The sequence below is a fragment of the Narcine bancroftii genome, chromosome 3, assembly GCF_036971445.1.
Source record: "Narcine bancroftii isolate sNarBan1 chromosome 3, sNarBan1.hap1, whole genome shotgun sequence".
Classification (NCBI taxonomy): domain Eukaryota; kingdom Metazoa; phylum Chordata; class Chondrichthyes; order Torpediniformes; family Narcinidae; genus Narcine; species Narcine bancroftii.
The window spans coordinates 206,257,366-206,284,601 of NC_091471.1; the positions used below are offsets into that span (position 1 = coordinate 206,257,366).

The window sequence follows — 27,236 nt, forward strand, 5'->3', positions numbered from 1 at the left end:
AAGGTGAATGCAATTTCTGAGTTTCCGACTCCCAATGGCAAGAAAGCAGTGAGGATATTACAAGAAATTTTGCTGAGGTTCTCTTCCTTTAACCAATCTTTTGAAGAAAGGGGAGAAATTTGTGTGGACTAAAGATTGTCAGGCAGCTTTAGAAAATTTAAAGGAGATGCTGTGCCATTGCCCTGTGTTAAAATCTCCTGATTTTGACAGACCATTTTCTGTAGCAGTGGACCCCAGTGAGGGAGCAGCAGGTGCAGTTTTATTGCAAACAAAAATGAAATTGACCATCCAGTTGCCTATTTCTCAAAAAAATTCAATGTTCATCAAAGGAACTATTCCACTATTGAAAAAGAACTGTTAGCTATCATATTTGCTCTGCAGAATTTTGACGTATATCTTGGTATATTTTATGAACAACTTGTTATATTCACTGACCACAATCCTCTGGTGCTTTTGAATAAAATGAAGAATAAAAACAGAAGATTGTTAAATTGGAGTTTGATATTACAAGAATAGGATCTGCAAATTAACCATATCAGAGGTGTAAATAATGTGATTGCCGATTGTTTGTCAAGATGTTAAAATTGATCGTGTATAAAAATATTTTCAAAATTGAATTACTATATTATAACATGTTATATATGTGTATTACTAACTCTTTATTGATTTTTAAGACTGCTTAGTTATAACTGAATTTTAATTCAAGGGTTAAAATTCCCTTTAAAGGGGGAAGGTGTGACAGAGTATTCAGAGGTGGTTTAGGAGGAATTGCTAGAGCAGCTTGCACACACACATTTTAAAACACAGAATATTTTCAGGACTTTCGCAGAATGCTTTTTGCAGGAGGTAACAAAGTAGAGTATTGACAGCAGCTTGCCTGGGAGAGCATTTGATTTTTGCAGGCAGAGGAGAAGAGCTTTGCTCTCAGAGAGGGAAGGTGTGAAACAAAAAGGAGAGAGACAGAAATTCATTCCAGAGGGACAAACTAGCAAACTTTGGAAGGCTGCCTGGTCAAAGGAGAAGACTCTTGGTGTGAAAAGTGACCTAAAAGAAAGTGGATCATCTGGAGAACCCTGAAGGGGCCAAGTTTCGTCAGCAAGACTGATTGAGAAGGAATCAGTTGGAGATGTCCTGGAAAAGGAAGCTCTTTCTGAAAACCAGCAAGAACCCTCCTGAGTGGTAACCATTTGCCTGTTAAAGACCAAAGCATGGTGAACTTTGTTAATGCTAACTTCTGTGCACAGTACAAGAATTGCCTGCAACCAGTGAGATTGGACTGTGATCCAAAGAACTTTTCTAATCTTAAATATACATTACACACACCTCCGCTTAGTATTGGGGGGGGGGGGATTAAGTAGGTTTAGGTAGGTTAAGTAATGTTAAAGTTTAATTCTGTTTTCTTGCTCAAAATATAATTAAAAACAACTTTTGTTTAAGTAACCCTGTGTTGTGGTACATATCTATTGCTGCTGGATTTTGGGGTCCTCTGAACTCCATAACACTAACCCACTATTCTGTCTCCACCAATCACTTTCATTCTTACAGCACTTTGTCACATAACCACAGTAGGTACCACAGCTGCAATTTCACCTCTATATTTCCCATCATCCAGGGACCAGTAAAGCAATCATTTACTTGCATGTCTTCTAATCTAGTGCACAATATTCAGCCTTCACAATGTAATCTCCTCCAAAGTGGAGAAACTAAAGGCAAATTGTGATCCATTTTGCAGAAGACTTGCATTTAGTCTGGAGGAGCGTCATGGATTTTCTATCATCTGCCACTTTACTTTTCATCTTGCTCCCATTCCAACTGATTTGCCTGTGGCCTCCTGCACTGTTATAACAAGGCACAACACAAGTTTGAGGAATGTCATCTTGTCTGAGCTCTTTTTTTGAAAGCAAATGGACCTTTCTGGACCCTTTATTGAATTATCCAACTGGAGATCACAGGTTTTCTCTGCATCTATTTGTGACATTAACTCAGAATTTATCTCTCTGTACATTCTTATTGCATCTAGGCTCACACTCTCTAACTGCCCTCATTTCATAACTTTTCTGAATAAAGTTCAAAATTCTCCTCTCCTATTTCTCTTTATTGACCAGATGACTGATACTGTTTATCCCCAGGGCAACCCTGGACTCTACATGCCAGAGATACTCCCTTTATCCTATCCATTCCTCTTCATTGTTCCTTCAACTTTTGGATGAATTAAGTGGCTTTGACCATATATATTCTCTATCCATAATATTTCCACCATTTTCTCCTTCCTTTTATCAGAGATATTTCAAAGAGTAAGGATGGTTTCATTTTTGGACCACTTTTTCAGGTCCAAAAGGGGGGTGGATTGGATTGATTTTTACGTGGGTTAAACTTTTGACCTCATAAGTACTTGCGCCAGGAGCTCGGAGTGGAAAGTCAAACAAGAACACTTGATTTTTGGGATGGGGGGGGAGGGAATTGGGGGTCGACTATAACATGATATTGATGATTACACAAGTATATATGGTAATCCCACAAATCGCTATTAAATTTATATCGAAACACAATCTGCTAGAGGAACTCAGCATGTTGAGCAGCATTAGTGGGAAAAAAAAGAATGGTCAACATTTCGGGCCACAACCCTTCATTAAGACATAAATTGTTGTACACCTGGGAAATGGGGCATCTATCATGAATATTGACTTGAGGCAATAGAGGAGCCATAATCTTACATCGGTGCAATAGTCTTGATGGAGGACATGATCTACTCTTACATTTCTGCTTTCTTGTTTTTGTAAGAAAATCTGCACCTGGGCAACAAAACATGGAGCATATGACACAAAACATGGACCTAATGGACTCTACCATCTGTAAAAATGCAGATCAGTATTTTGGCCATGACATTTCACTCAGAAGACAGTTAGAAACCCTTGGCAAACAATATAGATGGAATTGCATGTGGGCAAGACTTTTACATGCCTTCCAAGGCTATTGTCACTGAAGGAATGGATGCAGAGGCATAAACACACTACACCTGATGTTCTTACTTTCCTGTGTTGATCAGAAAACATTGGACATCCCCATGTCAAACTACAGAGCAGAGAATGTTTGCAGCCTATTCCCAACCCTGCTCTAATATTTCTTCTCCTAATCTGCAAGACAGGCTCCTTATTTAATCTTCCAGCACTTTCATCCATTTGCAATGTGACTTATGGCAAGGACATAACCATGCCCTGCCATTATAGTTTTATGTCAGCTTTTATTTTTCCCAGACTACACCTAGAAAGTGTGATGGTGAAAGGCTCACCATCACTTCTGATGAAAAGGACTGAAAAGTAGATCCAGTTTCTTCCATCTGCTACTTCACATGTTCCAAATTAGCTCTTTACTTCCAAATATTTGGAAGAAACATAGAAACATAGAAGATAGGAGCAGGAGTAGGTCATTTGGCCCTTCGAGCCTGCTCCGCCATTCAATGAGATCATGGCTGATCTTAAAGTTCAGTACCCCGTCCCCGCCTTCTCTCCGTAACCCCTAATTCCCTTATACTGAAGAAATATATCTAATTCCCTCTTAAATATATTCAATGAACCTGCCTCTACTGCCCTCTGTGGCAATGAATTCCACAGATTCACCACCCTCTGGGGAAAGAAATTCCTCCTCATCTCGGTCCTAAATGGTTTGCCTATTATCCTTGAACCATGGCCCCGGGTTCTGGACTCCCCCACCATTGGAAACATCCCTTCCGCAGCCATTCTATCCAGTCCTGCCAGAATTTTATACGTCTCTATGAGATCCCCTCTCAATCTTCTAAACTCCAGTGAGTACAATCCCAAATTGCGCAATCTTTCCTCATAAGTTATTCCTGCCATTCCAGGTATCAGCCTGGTGAATCGCCTTTGCACTCCCTCCATTGCAAGAACATCCTTCTTCAGATAAGGCGACCAAAACTGCACACAATACTCCAGGTGTGGTCTCACCAAGGCTCTGTACAGCTGCAGTAAGGTATCCTTATTCCTATACTCAAACCCTTTTGATATGAAGGCCGTCATACCATTTGCCTTTTTAACTGCCTGCTGTACCTGCATGCTCGCCTTCAGTGACTGGTGCACAAGAACCCCTAGGTCTCTCTGCACTTCCCCATCTCCCAATCTACTGCCATTCAAATAGTAATCTGCCCTCCGGTTTGTATTACCAAAGTGGATAACCTCACATTTATCCACATTGTAGTGCATTTGCCATGTATCTGCCCAGTCCCCCAATTTATCCAAATCACACTGGAGCTTCTTGACCCCCTCTTCCGTGCACACAGCCCCTCCTAGCTTAGAGTCATCTGCAAATTTGGAGATATTACATCCAATCCCCTCATCCAGATCATTAATGTAAATTGTGAACAGCTGGGGTCTCAGTACAGATCCCTGTGGCACCCCACTGGTCACTGTCTGCCACTCAGAAAAGGAGCCGTTTATCCCAACTCTCTGTCTTCTATCTGCCATCCAGTTCTCAATCCACATCAATACCTTGCCCCCAATCCCATGAGCCTTGATTTTGCATGCCAGTCGTTTATGTGGGACCTTATCGAAGGCCTTTTGGAAGTTCAGGTATACCACATCCACTGGTTCTCCCCCATCTATTTTACCTGTCATCATCTCAAAGAATTCCAATAGACTTGATTTACCTTTTGTAAATCCATGTTGACTCCGTCTGATCCCTTCTCCCTTCATATGCTCCGCTATTACATCCTTAATAATGGATTCCATCATTTTGCCCACTACTGATGTAAGGGTCACCAGCCTATAATTCCCCGCTTTTTCTCTACCCCCTTTTTAAATAGAATTGATTATCTTTTTAGTGGCAGTCCCAATGCATTGCAGCCAAAGCAGCAATTATCAGGGATTGGATCCAGGATTAGTAAAAGCTCCCTCCCAACTAGCACAACAAATCTGGGGTTTCTCATTTTCATCCAAACTCACAGAGGACACCCACCAGAGTAGTTCTGCCGATACTAAATGGATATAGCAAAGTTTATTCAAAATTAGTTATAAAACAGCTGTGGTTAGTTAAATTATGGTTATTTTTCATACTTACATATATATTTGAAACCGTCTTCTCCATTCACCACTGGTCTCACCCACGTTGACCGGTAAATTGATCGATCACTCAATCCAGCACCCAGAGGTGGATATATTGTAAAAGCCAACTCTACTACTTCCTTCTTACTTAGTGTTTCAGGGAAATTGTGATAGCTTCCTAAAATATAAAAGGAAAATATTATCCAATTTTTTCACATTTTGTTCAACACAAAGGAAACAAAATAAATACTCTTTGCCAAAAGCCAGATTAATACGTATTTCTGTACTTCCACCCATTTAATAAGTGCTCTTCTTGACAGGGACACTGCAGTTTTTCATAATTTTCAATAAAGAATGGGAGATATCTCTAATACACCTCCTGAATGAATAGGGAAAAGATTAAGTCTCACCAGCCTCAACACTTCCCCTAAGACAGTCAAGCAAAGAATAAATGATACTTCCAAATATGTCAGAAGTGAATAATAATCTATTGCCCATCAATTTTCAGGGATTAAGATTATCTATCGATACATGACAAGTACCATGCTGGTTGCAGAACTTTGATTGATATATAAAGATATGGAGAGGAGAGGCAGATTATAGAACATCTCAACAAACTTTGAATTGATGACAGAGGAAGACAGTTCTTTCTGGATCCAGTAAAAATAATCCAGAACCCAATTATTCACTTTCTTCCTCTAAATCCTCCATCGATCCATTTTGGCTGATTTCCCTCCTTTCAAAAAATGTGCTGGGATAACTCGCTTGGTGTGAGTCTATATATAAGACCATGACCTCAAACTGGCTTGGTCCCTTGACAGGTTGGGAGGCAACAGAATTCTGCAGACCTGGTGCTCTACTTCAATTCAAAACCAGTGTTTCAATTGTTTTTTTTTGTTTAGTTAAAATGACTGTGATACTAAAAAAACTTTTAATGAAATATTTCTAGGAAAAAAATCAAAAATTTTACGTTGGCGATAATCTATTAATAAAGTGGCGACTCAGTCTGCGTTATGGTGGACCAAAGTTAAAGAATTTAATGTATGTTACATTCTAAATGTAGTATTATGTGACAATAATGGAACCTTTACCTTTACCTTTAAGATCAGGGCTTAGTTCTTCATCATGGTTCTCCTAAATATTTAACTTTAGAAATGGTTTCATTAGCATTAGGCCAATGTCATTTCAGGAGAGAATCCCATTTGATCACGATTTTATGGTGCTCTTGTGGCGGCGCACATCTCTCTGAGCGAACCGGCCCCGTTTGTACCACCACGCTGGCGGGGCAGCTGCAGAAGATGGCGCCGTCAAGGCTTGCTCATTGCCTCATGGCTTAGACCACAGCTCGATCACCAGGCCACGTGATGATGTCACCGCTGCGCGGGGCAGAACTCCCATTGGCCTTAAAGGGGCGCATGTGAAATTCAAATAAACAGTTTTACTGGAAACCCCACCGACTTCAGTGGTGTGTTTTCTGTGTTTTAGCTGCCGCTACATTGGTGACTCCACAAAGCCCAGATGATATCTGGTCTCAAAACATGGATTCTCAACGATCTGTGCGGTCTCTGTGATACTCCCCTCCCCCCCACCTTTTGGACCCAATGGGCCCGCATGTGGTTCGGGCAGGCAGAGGCACAGTTTCAACTTAGGTAGATCACCTCGGACTCCACCATGTTCTCGACGAAGTAACGGTGGCCAGAGTGGATGACCTGATCCATGAACCTCCTGAGAAGGCCAAGTACATCACCCTCAAAACCCTCAAAACCCTCCTCCTCAGCACCTTCAGACTCTCCCGTTGGCAGCGCGCAGCCAGGCTGATCTACCTCGATGGCCTGGGGGACAGAGCCCCGTCCACCTTGATGGATGAGATGCTCGCACTGGCAGAAGGTCACAAACCCTGCCTGATGTTTGAGCAACCCTTCCTTGAACAAATGCCAGAGGACATCCAGCTCCTGCTAGCAGACAAGGACTTCTCAGACTGAACAAATGCCAGAGGACATCCAGCTCCTGCTAGCAGACAAGGACTTCTCATACTCCAAGAAGGTTGCACCCACGCCAATGTGTTGTGGCAGACGAAGTGAGAGAATGAGGCTACTATGAACCAGGTCACCTGCCCTATGCCCAGCCGACCACAGCCCGCCCCCAGACAGACAACGGAGGTGCACCAGTCAACCTGGTGCTTCAATCACGACACTAGGGAGCACAAGCCCGCAAATGCCGCCAACCCTGCTTGTACCAGGGTAATGACAGACGCTGCTGATAGCTGCGACGGCTGGCCACACAAACAGCCTCTTACACGTGGTGGACAAGACCAATGGACGGTATTTCCTGGTAGACACCAGAGCAGTGTTGAATGTGCTGTCCCCGACCGCCCTTGAGACCCACAAGAGAGCACAAGGCCCAATCCTGCTTGGCATTCGAACGGCTCCAAAAGAAGACCTCCAAGTTTCCTCTGTGGAATTCGTCTATGGTGCACTGCTGTCACTACCAGGGGAGTTTCTCGGAGCAGATGCCGAGCCTGGAGTGAGACCTCGACACGACTCGTGGACCTCCTCAGCAAGCTCGCCTTGTTAACACCCCCACCGCCTACCCACCACGACAATCACCCGGCAAACCCCAAAGAACTGGACTCAGCGGAATTCGTGTTCGTCTGGCATGGCCCACTCCTGGCCCCCCACCAGCACCCATACAAGGGCCTGTACAAGGTCCTCCAGCGATCCAGAAAAGCCTTTACTCTGGACATTGGGAGGAACTTTTCACAGTTGATCAGCTAAAGCCGACACATGTGGACTTAAACCAGCCCGTGCAGATGGCGCAACCTAAACGGAGGGCCAGCCGCCCAAGCGGTGGGATGCGTAAGCTGGTTCTGGGGGATGGGGCTGAGCGGCGGCACACATCTCTATGAGCGAACTGGCCCCGTTTGTACCACCGCGCTGGCGGGGCAGCTGCAGAAGATGGCGCTGTCAGGGCTTGCTCATTGCCTCATGGTTTAGGCATAGCTTGCGCCCCAGGCCATATAATGATGACATCACTGCGTGGGGTGGAACTCACATTGGCCTTAAAGGAGCGCGTGTGAAATTCAAATGAACAGTTCTACTGGAAACCCCACTGAGTCCAGTGGTGTTATCTGTGTGTAGCAGCCGCTACACTCTCAATGATACATTTGCAGCTCATTGTTCATGTTTGTGAAAGCTTTCTTACAAAGACATTAACTACCTCATGATTCTGTAGTGTGGTTATGGATATATAAATCCCTTTGCATGTCCTCAATATTTTGTCATTTTTCCTTTATTATCATGTACATAAATGCACAAAATACCTTAACTTTTGTTTGCCATAAAGGCACACAAAGAGGCACCAATAGCCCAGTCCACCCACCAATAAGAGAAAGGGAAGTATAAGATAGTCTCATCAGTGCATGGATTTGTCTACTGTGCTTTCGTAACCTCTGCAGCTGATCTGTTCCAGATGTTAATCTGTGTTCCTAGTTCCAAACTTCTGATATGATCAAGTGATTAACACCCAAGACCCTTCAGGATTCCTGCTCGCCATCAGTACCCTCATAAATCTTGTTCCCAATATAGTAGACAATAAATAATAGGTGCAGAAGTAGGCCATTTGGCCTTTCAAGCCAGCACTGCCATTCACTGTGATCATGGCTGATCATCCAAAATCAGTACCCCATTCCTGCCTTTTCCCCATATCCCTTGACTCCACTACCTTTAAGAGCTCTATCTAACTCTTTCTTTTTAAAAAAATATTTATTTTATTTTTCACACTATGAACCATACTGACCAAAATACACACAAACATTTCCCTCTTGAATATACACAGTGTCAATTTCTCCCCTTTTCCCCACTCCCTTCCCTCCCTCCTTCACCCCCCCCCTCCCCACCCACTCAATGTTCAACATATATGATACATTTAACCCATTAAACAATGTCATCACACAATGAAAATAAACAAGAAATTTGTGTCATCTACTTTTACATACTGGGTCAGTTCATTTTGTCTTCTTCTCCTTCTGTCATTTTAGGATTTGGATGGAGCACAAAAAAGATTTATTATGATAGCCTTAGCTGTAGCAAAAAAATGTATTATGTCAACATGGAAATTAGAAGATAGCCTGAGAATACAGCAATGGCACGTAGAAATGAATAAATGTATTCCATTGGAAAAAATAACATATAATTTAAGAAATAAGATTACAGTATTCGAACAAATTTGGGAACTGTACATGGAACACAACAGAGAAGTCCTACTGCGGACCTCCACCATCTAACTCTTTCTTGAAAGCATCCAGAGAATTGCAGTGGGTCCAGATCTTTGGTTAGGTCCATGTTAATTCTGGCCATGACCAACCTCTCAAAGTATTTGCTACTGGGCAGTGGTTGTGCTACTGGGTGGTAATCGTTGTGGAATCTTACATTACTCTTCTTGGGTACCGGGATGATTGATGCCCTATTAAAGCAGATGGGAATCTCTGACTGAAGCAATAAAAGGTTCAAAATTTTTGTGAACACTCCAGCTAGTTGGTTGGTGCAGATTTTCAGTACTCTGCCAGGTATGGTGTCAGGGCCTGACGTCATGCGAAGGTTCATGCACTTGAATGATATTCTGACCTTGCCCTCAGAGACAGATATCATAGGGTCCTCAACCTTTACAGGGATTCTAGTAGGCACTGTTTGGTTCTTCTTCTCAAAGTGGGCATAGAAGGTGTTCAGCTCATAGGGTAGTGAAGCATCACAACCATCTATAGTGTTCGCCCTCACTTTGTAGGCTGTTATTGCCTGCATTCCCTGCCATAGCTGCCATATATCTGTCTCTAGCTTCCTATGGAATTTGCTTCAGAGATCGCCTTCCGCAGATCATATCTTGACTTCTTGTAAAGATCCTGACTTTAAACGCCCTTGTTCTTGCTCTTAGCAGGTTGCAAATTCTCTGATTTATCCAGGGCTTCTGGTTAGGGAGTACCCAGTATGTGCGCGTGGGTACACACTGCAGAAGCAGAATTAGTATATCTCAGAAGCAACTTGCTTTAATTGTGCCAGAATGTCCCCTTAGCCTCCAATCCTATTCTCCTACTGTTATACAGTGCAGATGGTATAAGATTGAATTAATTTGACACTGGATCATGGTATTAGATGATCCTACAGTTCTGCAGTACTAGCTGTTAAATCAATGTGTCCTTCTCAAAGAGAACTGAGAGACAGTCCTCTTTGCAACCTTTAAGCATGTGCTGATTGTAGAGCGCGTCGAAAGAATCAAAGGCTTGTTGATCCAAACCAAGGCTTTTATTAACTAGAAGACTGAAGCGTATCACATGGAGGTCGACCAGTCCAGAATGACCTGGTCTGGCTAGGAGCAACCGTTTAAGAGCTGCCAGTAGGCGTGGCTGCACTCTCATCCAATCACAATCATCCTACCCTACAATCTAAACAAATACACATTGGTGATAGAATCTGTACTATCACATTCACCCCTTCTTTGAGAACCGACCCCGGGGTGGATGGAGGGCTGTAAAAAAAAAGAAAAAAAGGGCCCAGTAGAGGTTAAGGGCTGTACTGGTCAGGGAGCCTGACCATCCGGCGTGACCGCCGTGGTGCCAGGATTGGGGTCGCTGGAGTCGTGTTGCCGGCAGACTCGTAGGGTACAGCCACTGCTTTGCTCAATTCCCCAACGGCATTTTCGACAGTCTGGCCTGAGCTAGTGGGGTGGTGCTGGTCCCTTTGTTTGAGCACATGACCTGGGGTGAAGGATTTGGGGGAGGTTGGGATGGAAGCACTGCTGGGTCTGATCCGGCTCGGGCTAGGTCCCTTACCGAGACTGTGTCCTCCTGCCCATCTGGGTACTCAATATAGGCATAATGCAGGTTCACATGGAGCAGAGTCACTCGGTCAACCAAGGGGTCGTTCTTTGAGTACCGGACGTGGCATCTCAGGAGGACCGGCCCGGGAACCGTGAGCCACGCTGGTATGGTTGTTCCCAATTCGGATTTCCTTGGGAAAGAGAACATCCTTTAATGGGGAGGTGGCATTGGTCACGGTGCATAGGAGGGAGCGGATGGAGTGTAGGCCCCTAGTGAGCACATCCTGCCAGCGTGAGGCAGGGAGACCTTTGGACCTGAGGGCAAGCGTAACTACTTTCCAGACGGTGGCATTCTCTCTTTCGACCTGCCCATTACCGTGTGGGTTATAGTTGGTGGTCCTGCTTGAAGGAATACCATGCTCCACAAGGTACTGCCGCAGCTCTGCGCTTATAAACGAGGACACTATGGATGTAACTGGGGTAGCCGAAGATGGCGAAGATGCTGTGCAGGGCCTCTATGACTGAGGAGGCGGTCATGTCCGAGCAGGGCACAGTGAATGGGAAGCGGGAGTACTCGTTGATGGCTGTAAGGATGTAGGTATTATGGTTGGTCGACGGTAGGGGCCCCTTGAAGTCCACGCTGAGATGCTCAAAGGGTCAGGTGACTTTGATGACGTGGATGTTCTCCAGACGGAAGAAGTGGGGCTTGCACTCAGTGCACACCAGGCAGGCTCAGGTCATGGAGCGAATCTCCTCGACTGTGTAGGGCAGGTTGTGAGCTTTGACAAAGTGCGCGAACCTAGTGACCCCTGGATGACAGAGCTCCTTGTGGAGTATCTGCAGCCTGTCCAGTTGTATGTTGGCACAAGTCATCCTGGTGGGTCATTGAGTTTACCAGGCTGATATAGTATGTCATAATTAAAGGTGGAGAGCGGTGGTGGGTACCGGGTTGGTAGTGTTGGTCGCGGTGGTGGGTACCTGATCGGCTGCCTCGGTGGCGGCGGGTTCCCGATCGGCAGCAGCGGCAGGTGTGGCATGTCCCTGGTCGGCAGCGGCGGCGACGGTTGAAGTTGGGGCTGGGGCCTGGTCGGGCGTTGCTTCATGAGGGAGGGTGAAGCAGGCCAACATCATTGTGGTGAGGGTGGGTTGTACCTTCTGTGCTCGGCGTCTGCCCTGTGACATCAGGCGCTGCCAGGCAGTGGAGCCCTCGCTCTCATTGGACGAGAGCTCTGAGGAAGAAATGTTTGAATAGGAGGGTGGCAGTTGGGCTTCACACAAGGCACTGTGTTTGACGGTGGCCATTTTGGAGTGACAGACTACAGCAAAGTGGCCGTTTTTAAGGCACTTCAGGCACCTGGCTTTTCTCACCAGGCACTGGGACCTGCTGTGTTTGTTCCTCCCGCAGAAATAACACTTTGGGGTCGGATCTGGCAGCATAGCGGCAGCCGACAGGCCGTCAGTGTGCCGGGGGGTAGTAAGGTTGTGGGAGGGCATCCTACTCACATCAGAGCGTGGGGTCCAGCCCTGAGAGTACGCATCCATCCTTAAGACCGCATCTTCCATTGTCTCTGCGATCCAGATCACGTCCTCTAGGTTTTCTCCCCCCTGCTCTACCAGGCGCTGCCTCACCTCATTTAATCAGACCCCGGCCATGTAGGCATCCTGAATGAGACAGTAGTTCTGTCTGTGCAGGCACAGTCCCTGCCCATTGCCCTTAGTTCTTAAATATAAGCTCTACAGGACTCACTGGGCTGTTGCCTCCTTGTCGCTAGTTTGTACCGAGCGTAGATCCTGTTTACTGGTCACTCGTAGAGCCCTTTCAGCATCTTCATGGCTGCAGCGTAAGTGGTCGCATCCTGGATGCTCTGGTAGACTCTCGGGGACACCACAGTCATCAATATTAGTAGTCAATGGCTGTCCTCTACCACGGAAATGTCAGAGAATTGTAAGTATATTTCAAAGCACCTCACCCAGTGCTTGAAGTCATTCGAGGCTGTAGCTGACTGTGGGTCGATGTCGAGGCGTTCCAGCCATAGCATACGCTCCATCTCTTTAAAACTTTTTAGTTAATAAAATTGTAGAGTGAGTCAAAAGAATCAAAGGCTTGTTGATCCAAACCAAGGTTTTTATTAATTAGAAGACCGGAGCGTATCACATGTAAGTCGACCAGTCCAGAATGACCTGGTCTGGCTAGGAGCAAGACCTGCCAGTAGGTGTGGCTATTTCTCAGCCAATCACAATCATCCTACACTACAATCTATAAATATACACATTGGTGATAGAATCTGTACTATCACACTGATGGGAAGTTTAAGCAAGAGAGTAGAATGATTACAGAAGCTTGCTCTGAATGGTGGGATTATAACAACTTGTATTTCCCTGGGATACCAAGACAAAAAGCAACTTGTGCAATGTGGATAGGAGCTGAATGTTAAAAGTAGAAGTGTTTGGTGAAAACAAGCAGATAGATTTGTGTGGGGGAATATTTTCACAGTGGAGAAAGCAAAAAGAGAAAAGAAAGCAATGCTGCTGCAGATGCTGTAACAGCAGTGCTGCCGGTGGTGTGAAACAGTGAGAGCGGGAAATGGAGAGAGTGCTCCTCCACAGTGTCCTACGACCCAGCTGTTATGGAGATGGCCCCATACAGGTTTTAAACAACCCATAAAATGAGCCTGAAGTTGAGCACTCAACAGCACAAGGACAGCTTCTTCCCCACTGCCATCAGATTCATGAATAATCAATGAACCAAAGACACTGCCTTACATTTTGTGAAATGTTTCATATGTGTGAGTTCTGAGACAACGCATGATTGAAGGAAAAGGTTCTTACTTTAAAATTGTTAGAAACAGCACCATGAGGCATGCCATGAGTCTGCAAACCTCCATTACAGATCTAATCTACTGTGTTTTGGTCTGTGTCAGCCCCCTCCTGGCAGCCAAGTCTAATCAAACAGGAACTATAATCAAGGCCTTACTACTGGGCCATGCAAACATAATAACTATCATTACATCTCCCTTTCTTAAAACAAAAGTAGCTTACTTTTAACTAACATGTTTTTTGCATTCAATTTTAACATGCAATTTTAATTTTAACACCAAGAACTTACATTTTCATTATTATCAACATTGTTAACATTTTTTAAACTTGTTTTGTGCGTTCACATTTGCATTCACTAAAACTTGAAGAGCGAATAAAATAGCACTACTTCATTCTATAACAGGAGTCTTTAAATTTGCTCATTGAGTCTCTTAGGAGGTTTCACATGTCTTGACGATCTCCTGATTGATCGTCCTTGAATCTGAGTTGTTGCCTCAGACGACATCTTCTCAGATTTGTATTCAGGTTGTTCAACAGTATCTGTCTTTCCATCTACTGTGGCTGGTCCCATTTGAAGATCTCAACAATTTCTTCGCAGAACAGCACCTTCATCTCTCTGAATGATGTTTGATCTTGGTTGGATTTCACAAAGGACATTTCCCTTCTGAGTCCATCAGTTTGTTTTGTCTTTTAGCCTTATTTGGCCACCAGTGTAGAGTTCTGGTAGGTTTTTTTGTTCCTCTGTCAAAGTAATACTTGACATGGTATGTACAAAGTACCACTCTTTGGCAAACAGTCAGAACTTTAAATTGCAAAACTGGGGTCCATTATCTGTGAAGATCTTGCTTGCCATGCCATATCTGGAGAATATGGCTTTCATACCTGTTATTACAGCATCTGCAGTGATGGTGTTCAGTTTACACACCTCTGGATACAGGGAGTATTAGACTGTGACTACAAGATAGTCCTTCCCTTGACCTTCGAATAGGTCAGTGTCTACCTTCTGGTAAGATCTGTATGGTACTGGGTGTGGCTTTAGTGGTTCTTCAGGATTGCTTGCTTGATATTTCTGGCATATTGTACAGTTTGACACTTCATTTGTTATATCATTGTTGATTCTTGACCAGTACGTCACCTCTCGTGCTCTTTTCTTATATTTTTCAATTCTGAGATGTCCTCCATGGTCCTTTTTAGCATCTCTTTTCTCAGTCTCTGGGATAAGGATTTTGCTTCCTTTATAGATGATGTCTTCAACCATTGATAGTTCACCCTGCAGATCCAGTACTCTGAAACGTCAGGTGAGAAATCCTGCTTCTTGTTGGGCCATCTTTCCAAGATGTTATCTCTCAATTGTCTCAGTATTTCATCTTTGTTTGTCTCTGACTTTGAGCTCCATTTTTGCATCTGAAATGGGTGGTACACTTGTGATCATTTCTACGAAGGCATTCACGTCTTCATCCATTTTGGTGTTTGCGGCTCTCTCATGTCAACAGCTCTAGACAACGTGTCTGTTGTGTAGATTAGCTTACCCGGTGAGTAAGCCACATTCAGTGTATATCATTGCAGCCTAATCATCATTCTTTGTATTTTAAGTGGAGTTCATTTAATGGCTTTTGGAACAATGTAATCAAGGGCTTATGGTCAGTCTCTACACTGATTGCTTGCCCTGACACAAAATGATGAAATTTTTCACAGGCTTATGTGATGCTGAGCAGCTCCTTTTCAATTTGAGCGTATCGCGTCTCGACGTCTGTCATTGAACGTGATGCATATGCAGTGGATTGCCAGTTATCATATTTTTGCAGAAGAACTGCACTGAGCCCACTATGTGATGCATCTGATGATATCTTGATCGGTCTCGCTGGGTTGTAAAACCTCAGAACTGTTTCCTCTGTGAGCAGTTTCTTTAGTTCGCTCCTTGACTGTTCATGCGTATGATTCCACTCCCATTCATTGTTCTTTTCTGTTCATCTTCTCAATGGAGCCATCTTTTCTGAGAGGTTGGATATGAATTTACTCATATAGTTGACCATTCCATTAAACCTCTGTATGTCCTTTTTGCATTGTGGCCTTGGCATGTTCCCAATGGTGGACACCTTTATGGGATCTGGTCTGATGCCCTCACTGCCAATAATATCTCACACAAATGTTAGTTCTGTCACCCTGAGCAGGCACTTCTCTCTATCAGCTTCAGGTTTGCTTTCCTTGTTGCTTCCAGCACTTTCCTTAGTCTCTCATCATGCTCCATTCTCATAGTTCCCTATACTATGATGTCATCCATTGAGGTATCAACTCCATCCAGGTGCTCATAGACCACATGGATATTTTTGTGATACATTTCAGGAGCTGAGGCCATTCCGAATGGTCACCTTAGGAATCTGTATCTGCCAAATGGACTATTGAATGTGCACAGTCTTGAACTTGCTTCATCTAATTTTAACTGCCAAAATCCTGATGATGCATCTAACTTATTGAAAAACTTTGCATTTGCAAACTGTAATGATTTCTTTATGTGTTGAAAGTTTAATGTGTTCTCTTTATTGCTCTGTTAAAGATCTCTTGGATCCAAGCAAATTCTAAGCTTTCCATTCTTTTGGCTCATCTATTTTCTGAATCACATTCATGCTTTCCATCCAGTTCAACTCTGCCTTGAGTTGCTTTTGAAGTACAAATGGAACCTTTCTACATGGATGTATTATTGGTGGCATGTTTATCCACTCTGATCGTTGGTTCTCCTGGATGGCAGCCTAGACCTTGAAATAGGTCAATATCATCTTTCATGAGTTCATAGAATGCCTCTCCTTCACTTTCCACAATGAAGACAGGCTGTTAAATGTAGTTTGGACTGTGCATTCTTTGGTACCACGATGAATGCTAGCATGTGCTCTTTGTCCTTGTGTTTCACTTTGACCATGCATTCTCCTTTAACTGGTATATCAGTACCTGAATATCCTGTCACCTTCATTTTTGTTCCATACATCTTTGGTCTGGGTCTAATCTTCTTAAAATCAGTCTCTGATATTACATTAATTTGTGCTCCAGTATCCAATTTAACAGCAATGTATATGTCATTCACTTTTAATCTCAGCATCCAGTCTCTGTTTTCTTTCTTGTTTTCAATCACATCATCTAAATAGAATTCCTCTATCTCCCTTTCATCTACTGATGAACCTTGCTTTGTTGCACTTGGTTCCTACAGCATCGGGCATAATGATTGCCTTTGTTGCACATATAGCATGTTTTACCATATGTTGGATACTTTTTTGGTAGGTGTTGTGTACATTATTGACAACATGGCTTTCAATTTTCCCTTTCATTTTGGTTTGCTAGTCACGCCTTTCTTTCCACTTTGGTGCTCTTTTTGTTAAACAGTTTATTCTGTTCCGGCTCATTGCATCCACGTTGCAACTAGTTTAATTGAACAGCTCTTTTGCTTGCAATTTTACAGTTTCTGCAGCTCTACAGAATGCTATGGCTTTTTCCAGATCTAGATTTTGTTCTCTTAGCAGTCTTTCCCTTAGAATATTATATGGAATACCACACACAAGTCTGTCCTTTATCAGCGAGTCAGTCAGTCCACCAAATTCACACGTTTTGCTTCTGTTTCTCAATTCAGTCACATACTGATCAATATTTTTTTCTGTTTTTTGTGCACATGTGAAAAATCTGTGCCTCTCAAATGTCACAATAATGTTTCATTATTTTTTCAGTTTCATTTTGTCTCCTTCAGGAGCAAATGTGAAATTATTATACTCCTCCAGGGCTTCATCACCCACGACATATAAGAAAATTGATGGTTTAATTTTATCACTTTTCTCTCAGCTCCGACTGCCACTAAATACAATCCAAAATGTTGTTTATATCTGTTCGAATTTTCAGTCACATTACCTCTCAACTGAAGTTTTGCTGATGGATGCAATCCTTCCATTTTTCCACTTTGTTAGTTTCTCTTCACTGGTTTGTTGACTTTCGATTTGTCTTTCAAAGTATTTCCTTTATCCCACTTCTGACACCATATTTCACCTTGTATTTGTATTTGTGAGTTCTTAGACAACACATGGATGAAGGAAAAGTTTCTTTATTTTAAAGTTGTTGTAAACAGCACCATGAGGCTGCAAGCCTCCATTACAGATCTATCATACTGTGTCTTGATCTGTGTCAGCCCCTGCTGGCAGCTAAGTATAATCAAACAGGAACTATAATCAAGGCCTTGCTCGTGGCCATGCAAACATGATCACTATTATTACATGCACTATTATTTTTATTTTTTCATTTATAATAATATTGTAAGATGGTTCGAATGTGAATGTTTGACCTCTGACGCTGCTGCAAAACACTGAATTTCATGACTTGTTCATGACAATAAATTCTGATTCTGACACTACATGTACAGAATAGCTATATTCAAGATTGCAGTTTGTTGCATTATGTATTAGTGATTGAAATCTGTGGGGAAATTTTTAAATTGGGCTGGAATATTAACATCTATAGGAAATAATTTTATATTTAGGCTAGAATTTCGTCTGTTAAAATTAAATGAGAATATTGGCTTTATTAAAAACCCAAAATGGGAAAGTATTTATCACAAATGGTTAACTTATGAGCAGTGAATTCTTCTTTCAAAGAATAAAGCAGGATTATTGAGAGATTGGATAGACTAGATTTATTTTCACTGGAATGTAGGAGGCTGGGAGGCGACTTTACAGAGATTTATAAAATTATAATGGGCAATGGCATAGCAGGGAAGCCTGGAACTTAGAGGACACAGTTTGAAGGAGATAGAAGAAACATTTAAAGGATACATGAGGGATAGATTCTTTTACAGAGGTTGGTGAATATGCAAACAATCTGGTGGCAGGGGTGCAGAGAGAGATACAATTGTATTGTTTACAAGGCATCAGAACATGGACTAGAATAGGAAAGCTGTAAAGGGATATATATGCAGCAATGTGGAATTATCATCGATAGGTATCACAGTCAGCCTGTATGAGATGGGTTGAAACAGCATATTTCTCTGCTAAAAATTACATGATTCTATGATTAACAATTGAATGTGGTCTGGGTAGAACTGTTCCAGAAGTTCTTCAATTTATCACTCTAGAGATTTGTACAGCTTTGGCAGAAAATCTAAAAAATTTATCTCTGGTGAATTCATTAAATTCCATTAATTTTGCAATGGGATCTGAAAAGAAACCAACATAAATTGTTTGCATTCACTGTTTAACATGCTAAATACCTTGCAAGTTACTATTTATACACTTGGTCAGCACTCCATGTCGCTTCCAGATATAAGCATTCTATTTCATTCCAGCTATTTATTTATTTATTTATTTAGCCATATGTACTCTGTATTTTTGGATGTGAAATTTCAATGATAATAAAAATATTTAAAAAGAAAAAAAGATTATTTATTTAGTATAGCTTTTACAGGGAAAAGAAAATACAAGAAAGAATAAAAGATTTTACAAGTAATATTTTTAAAAAGTCAGGTTAAAAGAATAATTTGGAAGGATGGTGTACTGAAAGAGTTTTCATCCATAATGCAGTCAATTACAAAGTTGTAAATACATACATCAAACATTAGTCATATACACACTACATTGTGCTTGATCCTCCCCCACCTCCTTCCCTCTAAAAGCCCCTGAAAAAGAAAGGTTAGAATAGATATAGTAAAAAAAAGAGGATTTCCCCAGAAGTACTCTTCACAGCATGATATATATTTCTTAAATAGGATCATTATAAAATAATTTAATGTCTCTAAATTAATATTTGACTTAATAAATACAGGCATCCATTTTACATAGTAGTCTCATATTAATCTCTTTTCATCTTCTAGAATTCCTTATCAATTAATTGAATATAATATAAATAAATTACCTCTTCCATTTATTAATGTATATCAGTATCTTCTTTCTTTGGCTTGGCTTCGCGGACGAAGATTTATGGAAGGGTAATGTCCACGTTAGCTGCAGGCTTGTTTGTGGCTGACAAGTCCGATGCGGGACAGGCACACACGGTTGCAGCGGTTGCAAGGGAAAATTGGTTGGTTGGGGTTGGGTGTTGGGTTTTTCCTTATTTGTCTTTTGTCAGTGAGGTGGGCTCTGCGGTCTTCTTCAAAGGAGGTTGCTGCCCGCCGAACTGTGAGGCGCCAAGATGCACAGTTTGAAGCGATATCAGCCCACTGGCAGTGGTCAATGGGGCAGGCACCAAGAGATTTCTTTAGGCAGTCCTTGTACTTCTTCTTTGAGCACTTCTGTCTCGGTGGCCAGTGGAGAGCTCGCCATATAACACGATCTTGGGAAGGCGATGGTCCTCCATTCTGGAGACATGACCTACCCTGCGCAGTTTGATCTTCAGCAGCGTGGATTCGATGCTGTCGGCCTCTGCCATCTCGAGTACTTCGATGTTGGAGATGAAGTCGCTCCAATGAATGTTGAGGACGGAGCGGAGACAATGCTGGTGGAAGCGTTCTAGGAGCCGTAGGTGATGCCGGTAGAGGACCCATGATTCGGAGCCGAACAGGAGTGTGGGTATGACAACGGCTCTGTATACGCTTATCTTTGTGAGGTTTTTCAGTTGGTTGTTTTTCCAGACTCTTTTGTGTAGTCTTCCAAAGGCGCTATTTGCCTTGGCGAGTCTGTTGTCTATCTCGTTGTCGATCTTGCATCCGATTAAATGGTGCAGCCGAGATAGGTAAACTGGTTGACTGTTTTGAGTTTTGTGTGCCCAATGGAGATGTGGGGGGGCTGGTAGTCATGGTGGGGAGCTGACTGATGGAGGACCTCAGTTTTCTTCAGGCTGACTTCCAGGCCAAACATTTTGGCAGTTTCAGCAAAACAGGACGTCAAGTGCTGAAGAGCTGGCTCTGAATGGGCAACTAAAGTGGCATCGTCTGCAAAGAGTAGTTCACGGACAAGTTGCTCTTGTGTCTTGGTGTGAGCTTGCAGGCGCCTCAGATTGAAGAGACTGCCATCTGTGCGGTACCGGATGTAAACAGCGTCTTCATTGTTGAGGTCTTTCATGGCTTGTTTCAGCATCTTGCTGAAGAAGTTTGAAAAGAGGGTTGGTGCGAGAACGCATCCTTGCTTCATGCCATTATTATTGGAGAAGGGTTCAGAGAGCTCATTGCTGTATCTGACCCGACTTTGTTGGTTTTCGTGCAGTTGGATAACCATGTTGAGAAACTTTGGGGGGCATCCGAGGCGCTCTAGTATTTGCCAAAGCTCTTTCCTACTCATGGTGTCGAAGGCTTTGGTGAGGTCAACAAAGGTGATGTAGAGTCCTTTGTTTTGTTCTCTGCACTTTTCTTGGAGCTGTCTGAGGGCAAAGACCATGTCAGTAGTTCCTCTGTTTGCGTGAAAGCCGCACTGTGATTCTGGGAGAACATTTTCGGCGACACTAGGTATTATTCTATTTAGAAGAATCCTAGCGAAGATTTTGCTTGCAATGGAGAGCAGCGTGATTCCCCTGTAGTTTGAGTAGTCTGATTTCTCGCCTTTGTTTTTGTACAGGGTGATGATGATGGCATCACGAAGGTCCTGAGGCAGCTTTCCTTGGTCCCAGCAGAGCTTGAAAAACTCATGCAGTTTGGCATGCAGAGTTTTGCCGCCAGCCTTTCAGACCTCTGGGGGGGATTCCATCCATACCTGCTGCTTTGCCACTTTTCAGTTGTTCAATTGCCTTATATGTCTCTTCACGGGTGAGGACCTCATCTAGCTCTAGCCTTAAGGGTTGTTGAGGGAGCTGGAGCAGGGCGGATTCTTGGATTGAGCGGTTGGCACTGAAAAGAGATTGGAAGTGTTCTGACCATCGGTTGAGGATGGAGATCTTGTCGCTGAGGAGGATTTTGCTGTCTGAGCTGCGCAGCGGGCTTTGGACTTGGGGTGAGGGGCCATACACAGCCTTTAGAGCCTCGTAAAAACCCCTGAAGTCGCCAATGTCCGCGCTGAGCTGGGTTAATTTGGCGAGGCTAGTCCACCACTCATTTTGGATCTCCCGGAGTTTGCGCTGAAGATGGCTGCATGCGTGACGGAAGGCTCGTTTCTTCTCTGGCCAGGACGGCTTTGCAAGGTGAGCCTGGTGGGCAGCTCGCTTCTTTGCCAGCAGCTCGTGGATTTCCTGGTTGTTTTCGTCGAACCAGTCCTTGTTTTTCCTGGAGGAGAAGCCCAGTACCTCTTCAGTGGATTGCAGTATGGCAGTCTTCAGCTGATCCCAGAGAGTTTCAGGGGACGAGTCCATGAGGCGGATAGCATCCTCGAGCTTTGCTTTGAGGTATATATCAATATACCAATATATAAGTATATATCAGTATATATCAATATACTGTCCTTTATATCTGCCCAAGCTACAAATCTCCTCCAATAATTCAAATATTTACTTCCGAGTTACTCTCAATTTCTTTTGAAATCCAGATATAAAAGGAAAAAAAAGTAAATTTAACCATGGTGTTAATTAATAATAAGTAAGAATTCTCCCCTACTGGCGCTGTTTAAATATACACTGCACCATTATTGTTCAGGATCCGGTGTCTACCACGAAAAAGCAAACAATCAGAGACTACCAGACCCTGGCACCCCTAATCTCCTAGGTATCCGTATCTTTTAACAATGTATCAACCTTAATAATCAAATGACAACAACCAATGAAATAAACACATCTCATTCATTCCCTCGGTTCATTAACAGGTAATATCTCCACAAATTCTCTTGCTTGTTTACAATTTGTAAAAAATTTCCTGTTGTCATCAGGTAATGAAATCTTCAAAAGAACTGGGTAACAAAGTACAAGCTTGTAACCCTTTTCCCCGCCCACCCCCCAAAGTATTTTCTTAACCGGATTGAACTCCCATCTTCTGGTCAGCAATTGTGTACTAATATCTGGGTAGAAGAAAATCTTTGATCCATAGAACTCTTGGGTTCTTTCTTGTTCTTGCTCTTTCAGACTCCAAGGTTAAGATTTTATCTTGATACTTTAAACAATTAACACCTGTAGAACAAGGCTTTTCATCTGGTTGTGGTTGTGGCCTCAGGGCTTTATGTGCCCTTTCAATTTCAATAAGACTTCCAAATTTGTTCACCCTCAGCACATTAGGTATCCATCTTTGTAGGAATTGAATCATATCTTGTTTTTCTTCTCCCTCTTTCATTTGAATATTATTTCTTCTACTAACATTTTCCATATTGACAATTTTTTTGTTTCAGCAGTTTCTACTATAACTTCATTCCCCAATTTCCCCACTCTCTCCTATACATTTTCAACCTTTGCTTCCACTTTTTTAACCATAATTTATTTTACCCACATCTTGCACCTTTTCCATACAGCTGTCAGCTTGATAAACTTTGTATTCACGTGTTTTACTTCAGTCCTCAGATATAGTATTTCTTCATTCATTTCCATCATACGTTGCAGCATTTCTCTTACAACCCCCTCAAGTGGAGTCTCTTTAAATTTACTCTCCCCTGTAGCCTTTTGCATAACCCTGTACTGAACTTGCTCTTTCTCTTGAGGTACTGGTATATCCTCTTCTTTCTCTTCTTCTTCTTCTCCTTGTTCTGTATCTTCGTCATTGGCACCTTTTGGTTTAATCTCTTCTTCTGTCCCTTGCGAGATGCTCTGTTTTGTTTGAGCTTTTATTGAAGCTAGTACTTCCTTAAGTGAACTGTGCACGTGTGTCAATTCGGGCAGGCATAATGACTCACTTCCTTCTTGTCCAGTGCCATTTTTTCCAGTCTTCAGGAGGGAAGCACCTGCAAGCATCCCCTCCATCTTGCCCTTGTGTCGGGATCTCGTAACAACTCCAGGTCCAGGCTCCTTCTGTAATGGAGGTTTCCCTTCGAATTCGTTAAAACGGTCTAACAATGGTTTTTCTCTTATTTGGATACATCTTAAAAGGTAAGTATATTGTTCTTACAATGTTTCTTCCTGCTTTAACTTTGTTTTACTTCATTTATAAATATTTTTTCTGTTTACCCAAGAGGATCGGGATCCCACGTCCTACATCCTCTGAATTGCATGACTCCCATTTCCACCCCCCCCCCCCGACCCCCCCAGTGTAGTGACAGAGTTAAAAGATATTCTGCATGAATGTTTACAAAATGAAGGGAAACTTTAGGAAAGTTATTATGGAAAAATTAACAAACACTTAATTGAAAAAAGCATCAGTTACTGCTGGCAATACAGAGAGATAAACAAAAACATCAAACGTCTTAATTCTGTAAATCGTGCCGCTCAATTGTAGAAAACCTAACATAATTTTTTTGTTCAAAAAAGGATTGAAGAATAGAATGAAGCACAAAGTATCAGTGAAACAGAATCTGAACCAATGGGAAAATATGGTTGTGAGAGTTTTAAAAAACAGAAATAAAACCACTGGAGGAGTGACAACAAATATATATTTTTTAAATTGGGCAGGAATTTGATAAAAATTATTTCCTCATTTGAGGGTTAGTAGCAGGAGATCATCAAATTAAAAATTGTCTCTTTGTGAGTGAGGAAAGTGATTTGGAGAAAAGTAGAGAGAATGTTTGGTGGTTACAGAGTTGACATAGAAATCATTGCATCTTCTCAGGGAAAATTGGGTTAATAACAGAGAATTGAAAGAGGAGAATAAACAAAGAAGAGAACTGAGGGAAGTAGGGTTAGCTTTAGAGATGGAGACACTTATCCACATTAATGCATATTCCCCCCTCCTATTTTAACCAATAAAAAGCACTCTTACACAAATTTATTAAAGCTAACCCTACTTCCCACAGTTCTCTTCTTTGTTTATTCTCCTCTTTCAATTCTCTGTTATTAACCCAATTTTCCCTGAGAAGATGCAAAGTTTTGAGTCAAAATTACTGGGTGCCACATGGGGTCAGGAGTAAAGGTTTTTGAAATGTCACTTAGTCCAGTGTGAAAAATAATGCTCATCACAACTAAATCTGCCAACTAAGATCCCAATCAGGAGGCAGATTGAGAGATTGCTTTGTTGAGTACCTTAGCTGTGTCCATCACAATAGCTTGGATCTCCCAGTGGCCACCCATTTCAATTCCCTTGTTGTCATGTCTGTCCATGGTCTCATGCACTGCCAGACTGTGACCATCTGCAAAATGGAGGAGCAACACCTCATCTTCCACCTGGGCCCCCTCCAACTGGATGGCATTCACATCACTTCTCTGGTTTCTGTTCAACATCCCCCTCCCTTCTTCTTCTCTGTCTCCTTTCCCCCAGTTCATTCTCTCTCTCTCTCTCCTTCTTTTGTCCCTTTTCCCTCTGACTGCTTTCACAGAGCCAAAACCAATTCTCTCTTTTCTTTTTGTCTGGACACCTCCCTCTGCTGCTCCTCAATCTTTATTCTGATGTCTTCCTGTTCTTTTGCTTATACCTTGAAGAAGGGCTCAGGACCGAAACATCGGTAATTTATCTTTACCTACTTTGGATGTGCGACATCAACTGAGTTCCTCTAGCATTTCTCTGTGTTGTTTTTACCATCTTATACTCCACTGGAAATTAAAATCATATTCAAATTCCAGCCGTTGCAATGGAAGACTTCCTTAAAGGAGACCCAAATAACATCCCAGCATTCATGAGGCCCCACCAGGTGCCATTGCCTGGCTGCAAAACCCAGACATTAACATATCAAATAATATATACAATTAAAATAAAGATAACCACTTTGTACTAAACAGTGCATGTATGGCTCTAAATGGAAATTAAACTCCAACGATTACTGGAGAATATAAATTAACAAAAGCTCATCATAAAGTGGGCTGGTAACTGTTAACATTGTCAGTTACAAACCATTGAGCAATGCATAACATGAAATGTTATTTTTCTTTCACTAATGCCAGAGAAAACATTAGCAACAACAGCATGTCAAAAGTAAATTACTTCATGGGTAAAACAGGCTTTTTGAATTTGACACTGTGCCACTTGCACATAAACTCTACAGCTGCAATGATGAACTCTGCCATTTACAGTATTTCTCATTGGCTGTGTGAGATTTAAAAGATCTTTGTCACAGGAGGATGTGGTGAGTTGATTTGTCAACTTCTAAAAAGATCATTCTCCTGATCTCTAACTTCTGTTCATGGGCTAAAATAAGTCAAGTGGTAACGTGAATAAACTAAAGTCTTTCGCACGAGACCACATTCATGAGGCTTTCAAGAAAATCAGTTTCAAATGATCTTCATATTTAGAAGGCACAGAAAGGAGATGATATAGCATAAAATAGTAACTTTAAAGCTACTCCTGCTGTATCATAGCAGCAGAAGATGATTGTTAAAATAAGTCTATAAGCACAAACTTTTCATCTACACCACATATGATGTTATATTTATTAGTCACTTTCAGAAATCTCCAAAGCAATGACATCTCCATCTTATGGCAGCTGCAAACCAAAGCTTCGCTCCAGGTTTTTAAACCATTAATTTAGAGCTGAAAGGTAAAGCAATTTCCTGAGGAGCTTTTATGTGCCCCTGGTGCTCAATTTAACAAACTTAGCAGCTCATTGCAAATTCACTGACACCAAAATGAGATTTGTCCTTAGTTGAACTGTGATTCCACTGGCAGTCATGCTTCAGTGATTGCTTCAGTGCCATAAAAAGACAACCAATTACATACAGGCAAACCCCACTATACTGAGCCCTTCCTCAAAGTATTTACTACAGTCTATAATCACAGCATCTGCACACTTTCATGTTTCACTTGATGGGTGGACCGCCTGGTCTTGCTCATATTTCTTATTTTCTTATGTCAAAACCAAAGCCATGATTATGGTCTGCTATGGAGATGCAATAGACTGCAGATGCTGGAATCAAGAGTAAAAATAATTTTTCTGGTGGAACTCGAAAAGCATTGGTGGGAAAAAAAAGAATGGTTCATGTTTCTGATCAAAAGCTTTGATCAAGACTGTTACTGAGAAGTGAAATATTCTGCCAAATATTGTTTAAGAGTATATTACAGAAATATCTGAGGGAGTACTTTTAAAATAGCATTGTCTAGACAGAGGATAAATATGGTTTCATGTTGAAGTGCTGAGTAGAAAGCTACAACAAATAGTTTATGCAATTAATGTAACAGTCTACAGTTGTCTGGTCCGTGCAGGTGGGAATCAAACCTATAAAACATCAATGTAAACTCACAGCTTGAACAAATCCTTGATATTCTCAGTGAGACCAGCCTACTCTACACAGCACCAACTGGTGTAGTTTTCTCATCCATGTGGTAATGTCAGACTTTGTTAGCAAACAACCAATGCTGCATTTACCTATTTAAACAATTTGGAAACAATTCAAAGAATAATAGAGGCATGCAGACCACATAAAGAGCAGACATTATCTGAAAAAAAATCAATAAAAATATAATCAAAAGCCAAGAAACTGGGAAATACTGGTGATAGCTTGTTATTGGTGACAAATTATTATCCATTACGAATCATACTTCCTGTCTTATTTTTAACTAAGACACATTTAAGCTAAAAACTGTTAATGATCATGTGACCAATTTCACAAATTTCAAGTAAATCATGAATTCTATCTGTATTTGAGCAGCGTGGGTCGATAATATTTAAGTAA

General features: G+C 42.1%; 1 protein-coding gene across 13 annotated transcripts in view; it reads right to left on the bottom strand.

Moving 5' to 3' along the window:
* The window catches only part of LOC138758057 (uncharacterized), a 356,156-nt gene that overhangs the window by 69,190 nt on the left and 259,730 nt on the right, over nucleotides 1-27,236 (bottom strand). For 8 of the 13 annotated variants that reach the window (XM_069926411.1, XM_069926417.1, XM_069926414.1 and 5 more), the window contains 2 exons: nucleotides 5,071-5,232; nucleotides 2,715-2,792 (listed from right to left, as the gene is read on the bottom strand). In XM_069926411.1, the coding sequence (XP_069782512.1) occupies nucleotides 2,715-2,792; nucleotides 5,071-5,232 (240 nt within the window). The remainder of the gene's footprint in view (nucleotides 1-2,714; nucleotides 2,793-5,070; nucleotides 5,233-27,236) is intronic. The other 5 variants (XM_069926419.1, XM_069926421.1, XM_069926422.1 and 2 more) reach the window with 1 other exon arrangement.